Source organism: Artemia sp. Qi Xiang Cuo, chromosome 20 (assembly GCF_049724085.1).
Source record: "Artemia sp. Qi Xiang Cuo chromosome 20, ASM4972408v1, whole genome shotgun sequence".
In the NCBI taxonomy this organism is placed as follows: domain Eukaryota; kingdom Metazoa; phylum Arthropoda; class Branchiopoda; order Anostraca; family Artemiidae; genus Artemia; species Artemia sp. Qi Xiang Cuo.
Window position 1 is genome coordinate 5,586,154 of NC_142813.1, and position 16,353 is coordinate 5,602,506.

General features: G+C 37.3%; 1 protein-coding gene and 1 long non-coding RNA gene across 2 annotated transcripts in view; one reads left to right on the top strand and one right to left on the bottom strand.

Annotated features, from left to right (window-relative positions):
- Positions 1-3,193: 3,193 nt before the first annotated feature.
- Positions 3,194-16,353, bottom strand: part of LOC148939802 (uncharacterized) — a 34,113-nt gene continuing 20,953 nt past the window's right edge. The window contains exons 4-5 of the long non-coding RNA XR_016143475.1: positions 8,662-8,744; positions 3,194-3,443 (exon numbers count right to left, since the gene is read on the bottom strand). This is a non-coding gene — a long non-coding RNA (uncharacterized LOC148939802). The remainder of the gene's footprint in view (positions 3,444-8,661; positions 8,745-16,353) is intronic.
- LOC148939803 (uncharacterized) lies at positions 5,349-8,501 on the top strand. Its single transcript, XM_089106400.1, has 4 exons — positions 5,349-5,447; positions 6,404-6,718; positions 7,470-7,640; positions 8,490-8,501. Exons 1-4 carry the CDS (start codon positions 5,349-5,351, stop codon positions 8,499-8,501), a joined length of 597 nt encoding a protein of 198 aa, XP_088962526.1.

Here is a 16,353-nt window from a genome sequence, read left to right on the forward strand (position 1 = left end):
GGTTCAACAGTCATCTAAAGCTTCGATCAAAGGTAACGGCAGTCAAATATTGAATTATACCAAGCGCATCAAATTTAAGAATAAAAAAATTATTTTAGAATGATACACTGTTTCAGAACCTAATCTATTTTTCAAGCATTGCTCAAGTCCCTTTTTGAAAGGCACATGGCCTGTCATGGACCAGAACTTGGAGATCAGGCTGGGAGATTAGAACTTCCTCTGAAACTCCTTTTGGTGGGGCTGTGTCGCACCACAAGAATATTGAACATCCAAATATATTCTGTCTCAGAATACTTTTATCAGACTATGGAATATATTCAGGCCTGTTACCTATTCCCAAAAATAATGCATTATATTGATAATGCATTATTTGTGGCGGTTTTAAGACTGTTTGGAACTTACTAATAGTAATCAAGTAAAAAAAGACAACACTACTTGAATTCAATGCCACTGAATAAAACTGATAACGCTAAATATAGTGTTCCAAGACACAATGGATATAACATTGGAATACATTGATGAGCTGGAAGCATTGGCTACAGCGATTAAAAGTTCCAAGACACAATGGATATAACATTGGAATACATTGATGAGCTGGAAGCATTGGCTACAGCGATTTATAATGTGTGTACTGTTTAGTAAATTTTCATAGTTTATTTTCAAATAAAATCATTTTACATAGTCACCCAACAATATATTCAAATTCAGGTAGCCCCCCCACAATACAAACTCCACTATATGTTGTTTATACTCGCTAGAATGCTTAAAATATGTTCTTTTTTTACCACGTAAACCTCACCTCTCCCCCTCCCCCCTCTCTGTTTATAACTTTAATTCTTCCAATAGAAATAACAATGGTTTTGAACTCTCCTTTTGACAGCCAACTTGCTGTCAATCCCTTAATATATTAAGCCACTCTGGTTTGACTTCAGCATTTCCGTGAAGTTTTAAATAGCTGATAATTACTGTCACCCTTTTAAAGTACCTCCGGTTTCTCAATCATTACGTTAGCGCTTTAGCCAAAAGGTTTCACTGGAAAAAAGGATACTTTTGATCAAATTAAAATCATAGCTTCTTCATCGCAAATTTTACCATTACTTTACTGAAAAGGGAGAGGGACTTTCTTCTGTAAAAGAGGGGGAGGGATTGTTAAGAGGGGGATGGATGTCAGTTTCTTTTAATATTCAATTTCCATTTTGATATTCAATTTCCATTACTCAGTGTTTATATGGGGGGGGGGGGTTAGGGTTGCAATACCTCGCTTCTAGGGGGTTAGGGTTGCAATACCTCGCTGAAAGTGTAAATATTTATATTTACACTTTCATAGCTCACGCTTGAAAAACCTGCATTGAACTGATCACTAAGCCGCCACTCTTTCTAAAACAACCCCGTCTCACTTCAGATTCAAATCATGAATTTTAATTTAAGGGTTAACGCAGAGAGAATAAACAGTCTTTTTCTAAAGGTATGCTTTTTATTTCGTAATGGCTTATTAAAATGTGATTTCGATTTATTACTCTTTGTATCCTACACTGTGGAGCTATAGATTAGCCCCAGGTTAAAAGGAGTTATAGATTCTGTCAGGGGACATATTGAGTTTGAGAATAGCGACGCAAGAAGTAGGCTTTTTTGACAGTATTTATTTTGTCGTGTTCTGTCGGATTTTAACACCTAAGTTTCTTAAAACGTTCTAATGAAATTAATAAAGGCTAATAAATTTTAAGCAATTATACAGCGGTACTATGAGGACAATGATGCTAGCCTAAACGTTTTTAACTGGTTTAGAAATGATTAATTGATTTATTTTGAACCCTTGGATAACTAGTTTCCTGATTTAAGTTTTTTCTGAACTTACACTCCCCGGCCGTACAATAGCAACATATATATATATATATATATATATATATATATATATATATATATATATATATATATATATATATATATATATATATATATATATATATATATATATATATATATATATATATATATATATATATATATATATATATATATATATATATATATATATATATATATATATATATATATATATATATATATATATATATATATATATATATATATATATATATATATATATATATATATATACTTTCATTTGTATTTTTTTCAGTAATGTGCCAATTATGTTCTATCCTTAAGAAGGCGTAGAGTTTGTGAACCCTGCTCATGTTACTTTCTGCTCGTTTTGAGTTTGATTCGGTTATTTATTGTAATTTTTGTTTTTTTTTGTCGTTTGATTTATTATTTAATGCTGATTTGTGGTAGTTTGACGCTTGGTAGAGAATTTTTCTATATTTGTTCATTTTTTGTTTGACGATTCCAATGTGGTTTTTGGCTTTTAAGATTCCAATGGTGTAGTTTTTATATGGATAATGCATTTTTTATGGCGGTTTTAAGACTGTTTGGAACTTACTAATAGTAATCAAGTAAAAAAAAGACATCACTACTTGAATTCAATGCCACTGAATAAAACTGATAACGCTAAATATAGCATAATAGCTATTCTGTATCTACGTTATAAAAATTGTGTGAGCTACAAAAGTTTCTCTGTTGACTCTAAAAGTTCTTCTGTTGACACTTTCTAAAGAAGGTTCAACAGTCATCTAAAGCTTCGATCAAAGGTAACGGCAGTCAAATATTGAATTATACCAACCGAAACTAATTTAGGAATAAAAAAATTATTTTAGAATGATACACTGTTTCAGAACCTAATCCATTTTTCAAGCATTGCTCAAGTCCCTTTTTGAAAGGCACATGGCCTGTCATGGACCAGAACTTGGAGAGCAGGCTTGGAGATTAGAACTTCCTCTGAAACTCCTTTTGGTGGGGCTGTGTCCCACCACAAGAATATTGAACATCCAAATACATTCAGTCTCAGAATACTTTTATCAGACTATGGAATATATTCAGGCCTGTTACCTATTCCCCAAAAAAAGAGAATTCTGACTCCAATAAAGGTAAATTCGTGTTTTAAAATGAGAATTCTGTAGTTAAAGTAAAAAAGCTGTTTATTTAACGTTTATTAGGTGGAAGCCACTCGGAGGGGTGAAGATATTCATTTTACGATAATAATGTTGGAAAAATTTATCATTGTATTGTTTGGCATTCGTTCGTAGGCATTCTTCAAATTAGGTGGACTTGTAGAATATTCATGCTTAAAAAAGTAACGCCTATATAGTTATTAAAGTTTCATAGAATCACACACAACAGATTTAATAATAAAAATCCCTAAAACAGTAGACGGTACTGATTGTGATCTTGTGAAGCGAACATTAGGTCTGATGATTTTTGGTAATTTCTGTTTGATTAAAAAGCTGCAGATTGAAATTCCAAGCAGTCTATACTGCCATACCAGTGATTGTGTTTAATAAGTATCATCTATAACTCAAATCCCGATGTGGCAGTGAATAGACCTGAAAAATAGAAGAATATAATAACCTTGAAATCTAACGCCTTACAGGAGAAAAAATGCTTACACTCAAAATAAAAAAGAACAAATCAATACCACTTAGGATGTAGAGGAGGTACAAACGTACGAGAGCCAATGGCCAGACGTAACGAGCCAGCAATGGCGAGTCGTAACTAGCGGAGGAAGATAACGCCAGGATATATTTGCAAGGGTCAAGGCTCCAACAAGTGTAGAGCCAAAGAAGTTGGTTTTTCTGGTTATTTAGAAGTTGAAGTTGGTGAAGTTGGTAGTTAGTATTTAGAAGTTGGTTATTTAGCTGCTAAAAGCTTGAATAAAGCCCAGGGTAAAACACTTCTTACTTCTTATACCTCATTTTGTATGGTGTTATTAAATTTTAAAAAGGTAAAAAAAAAACTTCAGTAAAATTCGTTAATGAGTTATCTTCCCTTTCTGTTTACCTTCCCCAGATATCTCGAGGTGTTCATTCATTGTTTTAAAGGTTTTTAAATATATAAAATAAAAACAATAAATATATAAAGTATATAAGAATAAAAATAAAGTTTTTTGTTGTTTTAAAAAGTAGAGTTTCGAGAAAGAGTTGAACTTTACTGTAAAAAGCGAGGCGTTGAGGAGGGGACGGCCCCTTTTATATACGGAATAATTTCTTTTCACTTCAGATTTTAATGTCACTGCTTAATTTCAGTTAAAAGACTTGTTTTTTTTATTTAATTCCTAAAGAAATGGGACAAAATTTGAACTTTAGCGTAAAGAGCTAGGTATTGACGAGGAGGCAATATATTTAGGTATGCTTATGTATATGCATATTTAAATTTATAATATAGTATTTGCTATGATATAATATACTATATGTATATTTACAATTTATGCATATTTGTACCACTGAAATTTTTACCACTCACAATTTTTTTTAATGATTTACGTTTCAGTAAGAAAAAATATTTCAGTAAATTATTGAAAAAATATTAAATTGCGGGAAAATATAGGGAAATTGTAGGGAAAATCGTAAATTTCTCGAGATTTCAGAAATGGCGTACAAAGGGGACCACCAGCTTGCATCCCAAGTAAAATATATGAAGTAGATTAAGTATGTGATTCTTCAAACTAACAAACACAAAAAATGAGAAAATAGGTGAATTGCAAGAAAAAAATTACGGTATCATCGTCAAAACGTAGAATGAAAGCTACAGAGAGCATTCATAATTAAATGTAAATGTTGAAGAAGCAGATTAATTTTTTGATTGTGAGAACCAGTGATAATATGAGAATTAGCTATTAGAAATTTGTGAAAAAAAGTTAAAAATTTACGTGATTAGAACCTTATTAATTAAAACTACGCATCGAATTCCCCCCCCCCTCCCCTCCAAAAAAATAGATGCTCGTGTCTCTATTTCTCTCTACTCCTATATCTTTGGAAGATTCCCAGTTTATGTATTGCAAAAAGGATTTGTCACTGCGAAGCGACTGCTATAAAATGGAAGTAGAACCCTATCAGGAGGTCGTGACGGGAGTCAATATATGGGCACTGAATACTGACGGGACCGTGTGCTGCCATTTACAATTTAGTCAACACCGACGAGACATAATTTATTCAAGGATTTACGATCGAGTATAATGAGGTCAAGGTCAATTGATTTGTTGTTGTATGTCCAGGTGTAATGACACTGGGGTGATTTACATAATCGAAGGGGTGAGGATTTCCGAGAACTTCCGAGGGGAGAGGATTTCCGAGAGGATTTCCGAGATCCGTTAACGGGAATTAGGATCACGCGTCTCCTTCTATGCCAATCAGGGAGTCGGTTACATCTCATTCTAAGCCAATCAGAGAGTCGGTTAAAAAAGGTTTACCATTACAACACAATTAGCCCTTTTGATTTCGTATATAACGGACATGCGTTGTGATTTAACATTCAGAAAGTTCCAAGACACAATGGATATAACATTGGAATACATTGATGAGCTGGAAGCATTGGCTACAGCGATTTATAATGTGTGTACTGTTTAGTAAATTTTCATAGTTTATTTTCAAATAAAATCATTTTACATAGTCACCCCACAATATATTCAAATTCAGGTAACCCCCCGCCCCCCCCCCCCACAATACAAACTCTACTATATGTTGTTTATACTCGCTAGAAAGCTTAAAATATGTTCTTTTTTTACCACGTAAACCTTCCATCTCCCCCTTCCCCCTCTCTGTTTATAACTTTAATTCTTCCAATAGAAATAATCATGGTTTTGAACTCTCCTTTTGACAGCCAACTTTCTGTCAATCCCTTAATATATTAAGCCACTCTGGTTTGACTTAAGCATTTCCGTGAAGTTTTAAATAGCTGATAATTACTGTCACCCTTTTAAAGTATATCCGGTTTCTCAATCATTACGTTAGCGCTTGAGCCAAAATGGTTTCACTGGAAAAAAGGATACTTTTGATCAAATTAAAATAATAGCTTCTTCATCTCAATTTTTACTCTTGCTTTACTGACAAGGGGGAGGGACTTTCTTCTGTAAAAGAGGGGGAGGGATTGTTAAGAGGGGGATGGATGTCAGTTTTTTTTAATATTCATTTTCCATTTTGATATTCACTTTCCAGTACTCAGTGTTTATATGGGGGGGGGAGTTAGGGTTGCAATACCTCGCTTCTAACACCTTCATTTTAAAGTGAACAAAACTGTTTCTTCGCGTGAAAAGTAAGGGGCCGGGATTTCTAAGAAAAAGAATACATAACTTTATTATGCGTAAATTGAATTGCATTTGATTTCTGAGTTTAGTATAATTCTCGCAAATTTTTACTTTGTGCTCTACTGAAAATGGGGGGAGGGGACTTCTTTCTGATAAATGCTTTCTAGACAAAATTATGGTTAGGGGGTTCGGTGGGGTACTAATTTTTCTTCTGTAAAAAAAGGGGGAAATTATTTCAATACAAAATTTTTTCTTCTTTTTAAGGCAAATTATGAAGAATGTGTACCCCCTCCATCGAAGAAAGCAAGGGAGGGTGAGGCAACCCCATCAGTGCCAGTCCCTATGCAGTCTGGGCATAAACCAAAAAAAGAATGGGCCATAAGGATTGGGAACCCTGCTGTCTCATCGGTGCAAGCCCGTGACATCGCTGGCTCGACTGCACAACTCCGTACCGTCACTGGCCCTACTGCACAAGCCGCAGCCCAATCTGCGCAAGAACATAACGTCGCCGGCCCGTCCGCCCTCCATCAAGCTTTTCCCGGTCCATCTGACACTCAACTACGGTCGAAATATAAAAATGTAAGCATTTTGTCCTAGTTATAGAAATATCCAAACAAACCCATTTTTCATCACTGTCAAAGTGTGTGTCAGAGATATTAAAATGTTATTTTCTCTATAATCCCACACCCTTTGTTTTAAATTTCTCTGCTCTCCCCCTCCCTCAGAGGTACCTAAATATAATGTAATTTCTTTTGCTTGTCAAAGAAACCGCTCTTTTTTCTAATCTTTCCTATTTTCTCTGCCCACTGTAGGCATCTTCGCTATCTTTTCATCCTCAATAATATTTTTAGCTAATATCTAAGTAAAAGCGTGTCAGAGATATTAAAGGACATTGTTCCCCCTTTTAAATCAGGTCAATTATCGTATACATTCAGTCTGCTGAATTCTCACAGTGAAGCCAAAAAAGGAACTATATTCCGATCATAATTTCCTCATAGCAAAATCTTTGCGTTATAAACTGCTTTTATTTAAAAACATATTTTCTATCGGAAAGAGTTATATATGGCCAGAAATCGATAGGCTATCAATTAAAGACCTCGTTTTTTTCCAAAGCAGATATAGAGTATTAGTATGAATTAGTTTTTGAGGAGTTGTTTGAACAAAATCAAAACCTTCTATGTCATCTTTTAGATTGTATTAAGTTGGAACTTTCAGAATATATATAGAGTAGGGAACTAAATGCTACTGCTAAGCGCGTTTTTAAATAATAATCCAATTTTAAATATAGGATGATTTAGACACTTTGAAAATAAGCTATTTTCTTTTATAGGTTGTTCTGGTTCCATATTCGCCATCTCCCCCCTGTTCGTCCGTTGGAGAAAAAGAAGAAGACGCGCCTGTGGAGCTCTGCAACAATTCACATATCAATGGTAATTCACTTGAAATACCGTTTAATACTAATGATTTTTTAACTGATTATTTAAATGTTGATTATAGCACAGTTGAGCAGAGGGACTTAGCTTCGCTAAGTCCAAATACCTTACAGCTTTTAGAGGATTTTACCCGGGACTTAACAGGGAACCCTCCACCCACTGATTACATACTTCCACTTCAAACAACAGAAGTGGCTTCCCATAGCCCTATTATTGAAAAATGCGGGGGAGGGGGTGGTGATAATATACAAGAGGAGGAGGTGGGGGAGGTTAATATCCAATTTACTTCATTTCCTGAGTTTCAACTCTCAAATACAATTTTAAATACAATAGTTGTCTACACTGCAACTTTTGGTGACTCTTTTAATTCGCTTTTGGGTGGTAATTTTGTGTTTGATCCTGTAGAAATTGTTCAGGAATATGTAGATAGAATTAGTGCACTGCTAGAAAACCAAATTCAGTTGTGGCGAGGGGGTAGGGTTACAATAAAGGTTTCTATTGTTTTATGGGTGTTTTATTTAAATGAGGGAAAAAGTGAGGTTTATCATCATTATGTACATACCGAGATACGAGTGGTATATCCCCATTTAGAGAATTTTGAGGGTGTTTTTTCGGAGTGGATAGGCCATATTATTACGCATCTCGAGAATACACAGCCGAGGAATATGAATTTGCCAAGAAGGTGTGGTCTAAGGGGAATTGTAAAAATGGGTGGGATTATTGTAGACTGTACTCGGCCAGTGACGTTTTAACTCTGTTAGATATAATCTGCAAGAACACAGACCAAATCTATTCAGAGTTTGGACTAGATATAGGCTATTATTTTTCCATACCACATTTGGTGATGGACTTGATTTAAAAATTAGTAGGGAGGAAATAGGCTTAATAATTGATGTGGATCAACACCTTTTTTATAGAAAGATCAATGAGGGGTAAAAATATCTTTGCTTCCCTTTTTGATTATATACTAATTAGCGTGAACATTCTTGGCCCAAAATAATTTAAAACTATCTCAATATCAATCTTGTGATTTTCTCTTGAATAAGGTAAGCTTCCCTAATAAAGTTAAAAATTATGGTTTAAACTTACTTGCAGTTTAAAGTGTACGGTAATTTGCATGTTGAATTGTCCCCAACCAGTTTCCCTTACTGTAAAAGGAGGCTCACGTACAGCTAAAATAATACAAGTAGTTAATTAAAAAAAATTGGAGAGAGAGAGAGAGAGAGAGAGAAAGATAGAGAGAGCGATAGAGAGAGAAAGAGAGAGAGAGAGAGAGAGAGAGAGATAGAGCGACAGAGACAGAGACAGAGAGAGACAAAACACACACAAACAAACAAACAAAGTCAGACACACAGGCATGCAAACAGATGCAGAGACAATCAAACAGACGCTCAGGCACACAGGCACAGAGAAAGAAAGAGAAAGAAAGGAAGAGAGAGAGGGAGAGACAAAAACACACACAAACACACAGAAACAAAAACACACACAAACACACAGGGTCAGACACACGAACATGCAAAGACACACAAAAAGACAAAACACACAAATACACATTCAGACACATAGGCACAGAGAAAAAGAGACAAAAAAACACAGATTCAGACACACAAACATACAAAGGCAGACACAGAGAGAAAAACACACAAATACACTGATTCAGACACACAGGCACAGAGGGTGAGAGAGAGATAGAGAGACGAAAACACACATAAACAAACACACAGAGTCAGAAAAACGAAAATACAAAGACAGAGACAGTCAAACACACAGAGTCAGACAAAAAGGAACAAAGAGAGAGAGAGAGAGAGAAAGAGAGAGAGAGAGAGAGAGAGAGAGAGAGAGAGAGAAAGAGAGAGCGATAGAGAGAGATAGAGAGAGAGGGGGGGGGGAGAGAGAGAGAGAGAGAGAGAGAGACGAAAAAATACACATCACACACACAAACACACAGAGTCAGACACACTGGCACAGAGATAGACACAAAAACAAAAACACACAAACACACAGAGTCCGACACTTGAACACACAAAGAAAGATACAGAGACAAATCACATACACAAACACACAGATTCAGACATTAACAGGCACAGAGACAAAAACACACAGAGCCAGACACACAAACACGCAAAGACAGATTGCAATTCGCTCTCTACAGTATAGAAATTACACTGTAAGAGTGGAAAAGAATGCAATGTCATGCATATCCAACAAAGTCTTTGTGCTCGAGAATGGTGTAAGTGTGCTACCCCATGGCCACTACCGTATTTCAGACCGGGTTGAATGCATAGACTATCGCAATCAACTTGGTCTGGATAAAATAGTCTGAGTGCTCTAACCACAAACCCAACCAATACCTTTCAAAAATTAATTGCTTTAGCCCTAACCTAACGAATCCATAAATTAACTAACCCAAACTACCCTAACCTGTAGCAGCAGTGACGACGACTATACAGTTTTTCCACAGCGGCCCCGGGGGGTGAGGGGTCCCAACCCGCGGCCAACTTTCGTCCCCGCGGCCCCGGGGGGGGGGGGGGTCCCGCCCGCGGTCGGCTTTCGGTCCCGCGGTCCGGAGGGGGGGGGGTCCCGCCCGCGGCCGGCCGAAGGCCCCCGCTGCTCCCCGGAGGGTGGAGGGTCATTTTCAATTCATAATGTTCAACTGTGCTATTGTTAAAGTTCATGCTCCAAGTGTTTTTTTTCAAGTGCTGATTTACAATAGTGTGCTCTACTGTACAAAAAGTGATGCTGGACAAAAAAAAGTGTTTTTTATGACAATAAGTGCTGTATATAAAGTGTTATTGTTGTTCTTGATGAACAAAAAGTGTTTTTATAATTAATGTTGTTCATGTTTGAACAGAAGTAGTTTTTTTATCTTAATAATGTTTGAACAAGTGTCATTTTTATGTCAATAAAAATGACACTTTTTTTGAACAAATAGGGTTTTCATGTCAAATAAATGAATGAAATATTGTTTTTGTTGTTCTTGTTAACGTAGATAGATCTAAGAAAAATTACTACTACTACTTATTCATTGGACAAGTATCATTTACAGTTAGTTGTAGTCCGACTGTTGTCAACAGCAGCAGCAGCATGTATCAATTTAAAACACCATGCAGATCGTTTCTGTGCGGTCCATCAATGTCAGGGAAAACGACACTCCTAGATAAAATAATTCAAAATTGTAATAAAATGTTTTTGGAAAAACCAAAAAAAATTTATTATTGCTATAGTATTTGGCAGGAGTCCTATGATCAAATAATAGCCATTGCCACACCCATACCAATACAATTCATACGGGGACTTGAGGTTTTCAATAGTATTGAACCAAACTCGTGGCTGATTATTGATAATTTGGCTGAATCCATTGAACAGGAAATGCTACAGCTGTTCACTGTTCGCTCTCATCATGAACAGATTTCTATAACCCTAGTTCTACACAATCTGTTTCATCAGAGCAAATGTATGCGAACCCTTGCTTTGAATTGCACCATCTATATTATCTATCGAGTTGTTCGTGATTCTAGCTCGCTAATAACTCTCAATGAGCAAATATATCCAGGCGCCCCTAAATTTCTGCTGTAAGCTTACACTCAGGCGACAAATAAGCCCTACGGCTACATTTTGCTAGATCTTAATCAGAGCACACCCGAGCATCTACGTGTAGTTACCGATATTTTCGACAATGAAATTTCCGTATATCTTCCAGTGAACAGTAGAAAAAGCTATTAGTTGCCATTATGACACTGAAGAAACTACACGAACAACGGCATTTATTTTCCGTTTTAGGCACTTCAAAACCTCCACTCAGGAAGGCTATACTGAAACATGGTGTTGACAATGATTTCATTAATCTAATATCTGAACTTTGTTTAAATTTAACTGAGGGCAATGTACACTTGCCAAAAGGTGTTAGACAACAGACAAAGCAACATCGTTCTACTGTACGCGCCTTGGCTTGCAAAAACAAGGGGAAAATTTTTAAAAGAAAACGTCTCCTAGAAGTGATCCTTCCACCGCTCGAGACAAGAACCCTCATCAGAGAGAAGTGTCCCATCCCTGGATAAGACGGGTCCCAATGCTGGTGTTTTATTTTCTGTGAGATCGCGGAGGTGCTTAAACAGGCTACCCATGTCTTTCTTTTTTGCTGCTAGTTCGATTTCATCGGCTTTTCTTGCAACAAACTGAGTTCGGTCTCGGTGAATAAGTCTGTTCCACACTCCATTGAGCCTTCGATAGGTGGCCATGTCCCCAAGAAGTCTTGCCCTCCGCCTTTGCTCTATGACCTGCAGTGATCGTCAGTTAGCCACGATTTCTTCGGGAAACTTCGCTTGCCAAGCGCCAGCTGTGCAGCTTCGTTGGTCTTCGATTTAAAATACTTACAGGCGTCTTCGCTGCCGCTGAGTGTGCCAAGGAGCTCAAAGCGATTTGATATCTCAACACTATACTTCTGGCGAGTATCTGGCTCCTTTAGTTTCCCAATATCCGTTGCTACTGGTTTTCTTTCCGATCGCTGTGCATTGAGGCGAAGCTGGACATCAGCACACACAAGCCTGTGATCTGCATTTCCGAGCTCTGCTGATCTGTAAGTTCTGCATTTCTTCAGCGATGATCTCCAGCGTTTAGAAATAATGACGTAGTCAATCATCTTCTTTGTGCGACCCTCGTTACTATACAACGTGTACTGGTGGATAGTCTTACGTTGAAAGTAGGTGTTTGCGATCACAAGTTCATGGGATCGGCACAGTTCGAGTAGGCGAAGGCAATTGTCGTTCAGTGGGTCGGGGGATACAGGTCCAATTGTACCACGCCAAACACCCATATCATCTCGCACTGTAGCATTGAAGTCACCGAGAAGAACTGTGACATCGTGGGGAGACACTGTTGACAGACATCTAGACAGAGCAGAGTAGAACTCTTCCTTGGTTACGTCGTCAGAATCGTTGGTCGGGGCATAGCATTCGAAAATTGTCATCTTGCCATGCTTGTGCCCAAAGCGGGCCTTCATTATTATGTCCGATACAGCTTCGTGCAAGAGTAAGGCCTTTCTTGCAGGGCCGTTTAGCGCGAGACCAACATCATTTCTTCTCATGCTCCCTCCAGACCAGACTAACGAGTGATTATCACCTATTCGCTCTTCTCCACTACCAGTAAGACGGGTTTCTGTGAGACCTGCAATTGCCACTTTATTCTTAAGAAGTTCTTGAGAAAGTAGGTTCTTTGTTGCAGGTGCATTCAGGGTCAAAACATTCCAGGTGGCATTTCGAAGCCCCCTTTGGTCTAGAAGGTTTAGTCTGTCAGTCTTTCTGACGTCGTCAGCATGTCCGTTGACGCGGGATGGTCGAGATCTTAAAAGGGGGTCCGGATCCGAGGCTATGTAGTCACTTTGCGTGGCACTTGATTTTCAGGTGGAGGGTCGCTAGCCCAACCGACCCTAGGCCTGGAATCTGATTATAGCTAGGTTTAACCTAGGTACTGAGATTCCCGGGGTGAGCTCCACCCGCCACATGAGGTTGCAGCCACCCTGATCGGAGTTTTTAGTTAGGGGATGACCCCATATCCAGAGACACGTGGTCAGCAGACATCGTCTGCTGACCACGTTTTGTTTTAGTTAAGAGTTTAGAGTTTTACCTTAGAGTCTTAGCTTAGAGTTTTATTTAGAGTTCTACTTTAGTTTATTTTTAGTTCAGAGCTTAGAGGTTTAGCCTAGAATCTTAGCTTAGATTTTTAGTTAGAGTTCTAGTTTATTTTGGTTTTAGTTAAGAGTTTAGAGTTTTACCTTAGAGTCTTAGCTTAGAGTTTTAGTTAGAGTTGAAGTTTAGTTATAGTTAAGAGTTTAGAGTTTTAGCTTAGAGTCTTAGCTTAGAGTTTTGGTTAGAGTTCTAGTTTAGTTTAGTTATAGTTAAGAGATTAGACTACTCTAATTTAAAACTCCAAACTCTTAACTATAACTAAACTAAACTAAAACTCTAACTAAAACTCTAAGCTAAGACTCTAAGGTAAAACTCTAAACTCTTAACTAAAACTAAACTAAACTAGAACTTCAACAAAAACTCTAAGCTAAGACTCTTAAGCTAAGACTCTAGGCTAAAACTCTAAACTCTTAACTAAAATTTAACTAAACTACAACTCTAACTAAAACTCTAAGCTATGATTCTAAGCTAAAACTCTAAACCCTTAAATATAACTAAACTAAACTTCAACTCTAACTAAAACTTTAAACTAAGACTTTAAGGTAAAAGCTCTAAACTCTTAACTATAACTAAACTAAACTACAACACTAACATAAACTCCAAGCTTATACTCTAAGCTAAAACTCCAAACTATTAACTATAACTAAACTAAACTTCAACTCTAACTAAAACTGTAAGCTAAGACTCTAGGTGAAAACTCTAAACTCTTAACTAAAACTAAACTAAACTAGAACTCTAACAAAAACTCTAAGCTAAGACTCTAAGGTATAACTTTAAACTCTTAACTATAACTAAACTAAACTTCAACTCTAAATAAAACTAAGCTAAGACTCTAGGTTAAAACTCTATGCCAATGGGTTAAAGAAAAAACTGGAAAAATGTTGGATAATTTCTAAGTCTAAAAAATTTAGTCCGGAAAAACTTAAAAAAAAATTCAAAAAAGGGAGGGAGGAAGGGAGGGGAATCGGGGGGCCTTTGGTGGCGTGGGGGCCTTTGGGGGACTGGGGGGCGACTTTTGGGGACGGGGGGTCCTTTGGGGGCCCGGGCGCCTTTGGGGGCTCGGGGAGCCTTATGGGGCCTGGGGGCCATTGGGGGCCCGGGGGCCCTTTGGTGTTGTGGGTAGGGGGGCCCTTTGGGGTTGGGGTAGGGGGCCCTTTGGGGTTGGGGTAGAGGGGACCCTTTGGAGTTGGGGTAGGGGACCTCACAACATTGTTCAAATGGAACTTGTGTATTATAACGACCACAGAGTTTCACCCCTATCATCTTCTAAATCATCTTCTAAAATCATCTTCTAAAATGTTTCAAACGGTTTCGCCCAAATAATCCCCTAAAATGTCTCAAATGGTTTCGCTTAAATAATCCCTAAACGTAATTTCTGCGTGTTCCTTTTGTTTTGGCATCCCTGCGCTGTTACATTTGAAATTCCTAGGAAACCATTTCCCGCGTTCTCCTAGCTGTTCCTAGCTACACTATTATGGTTTCGATAGAATATTAATTTATCCCTCAGACCTAAAAATCAAAGAAGCCATATTTAAAATTAGAATGTCAATTTATCTCTGTCACTAAAGACCTGATATCTCTCAGACCTAACAAGCAAAGAAGCCATAATGTTTCTTAATTCCCCTTTCGTGGATCAATAATTCCCCTCGATTATGCAAATCAATTTCTCAGAAATTTAGTTCCCCTCTTGTGGATCAATACATTGTCTATGTGATTATGTACCGTTAGACTCGATCAATACATTCCCCGCCGATTATGTAAATCAAGTTCTCGGAAATCCACTTCCCCTTCGATTACGCAATCAATTTCTCAGAAATTCACTTCCCCCTCGAGTCCTAGATCAATACATCTCTTTCCCTGTTAATGCGCATGTGCAAACTTCCTCCTGGAGTCATTACACCTAGACGAAAAACAACAAATTGACCTTGAAAGAGGTGTCATTGACCCGTTAGAATCAATAAACCATGAAATATATCAAAGTGAGAAAAATCCTGTTTTTTCATTCTCAGTGACAAAAACCATAAAAACATGCATAAATTATGTCCCGTTTGGACTGGTACTGTCATCCCTACTCAGATTAGCAGCTATCTTGCAGCTATCACTGTCGGAGTTTAAGCTGAAGCCTACAATTGTGTTGGGGGAAGGGAGGGGATTTGTGTTCGCTTTTATTTACATTTATCAAATATTCAATAATGCTACAACTGCGAATAATGATAATAATAATAAATCACTACAGCACTAAATCCCTTGGGGCTAACACAGCATCGCACAGTTACCCTTTAACTCAATCTACCTAAAGCATCACTCATTTTGATACTAATAGATACATAAACAGAATCAGATTTTTATGCTGATTTCAAATATATAAGTTTCATCAAGTTTAGTCTTACCCGTCAAATTTGCCTTATTTTCAAAAAAAGGGGGAAAAAACCCTGAAAGTCATATAATCTTAATGAAAATCACACCATCGGATTCAGCGTATCAGAGAACCCAATTATAGAGGTTTCAAGCTCCAATCTGAAAAAATGTGGATTTATGTGTTTTTTTTGTCAGAAAGATCACGGATGGGTGATTATCTGTTTTTTTTTTGGTTGTTTTTTTCTCCAAGGGTGATCGTATCGACCCAGTGGTCCTAGAATAGCGCGAGAGGGATCACGTAAGAGAATCTTTTTATAGAAGAATTTTTCATGGGGGAAGGGAATCTCCCATGAAGGGGACGCCGGATTTCCCAGCATTATTTAAAAAACGATCAGAAATTAAATAAGAAAAACTAGTTTTTTCAACTGAAAGTAAGGAGCAACTTCAAAACTGAAAACAAACAGAAAATATCATAGGCAGTGTAATCGAACTGCCTAAGTAAAGAACGATGTTGGCACAATGTATTATTTATTATTTTTTTTCCTTTAGACCAGGGCACTTCGTATCGAAGGAGTTGTCATAAAAACTTCAAGAAGGGCTAATTCGATTGGAAATTGGAGTGGCTTTTGCCCTTTTTAATAGTCAAAAGTTATTGGAAGGCAGCCAAACCCCCACTCACGCCCACCTTTTCCCCAAACACATCTGATCAAAATTTTGCGATAGCCATCTTGTTCAGCGT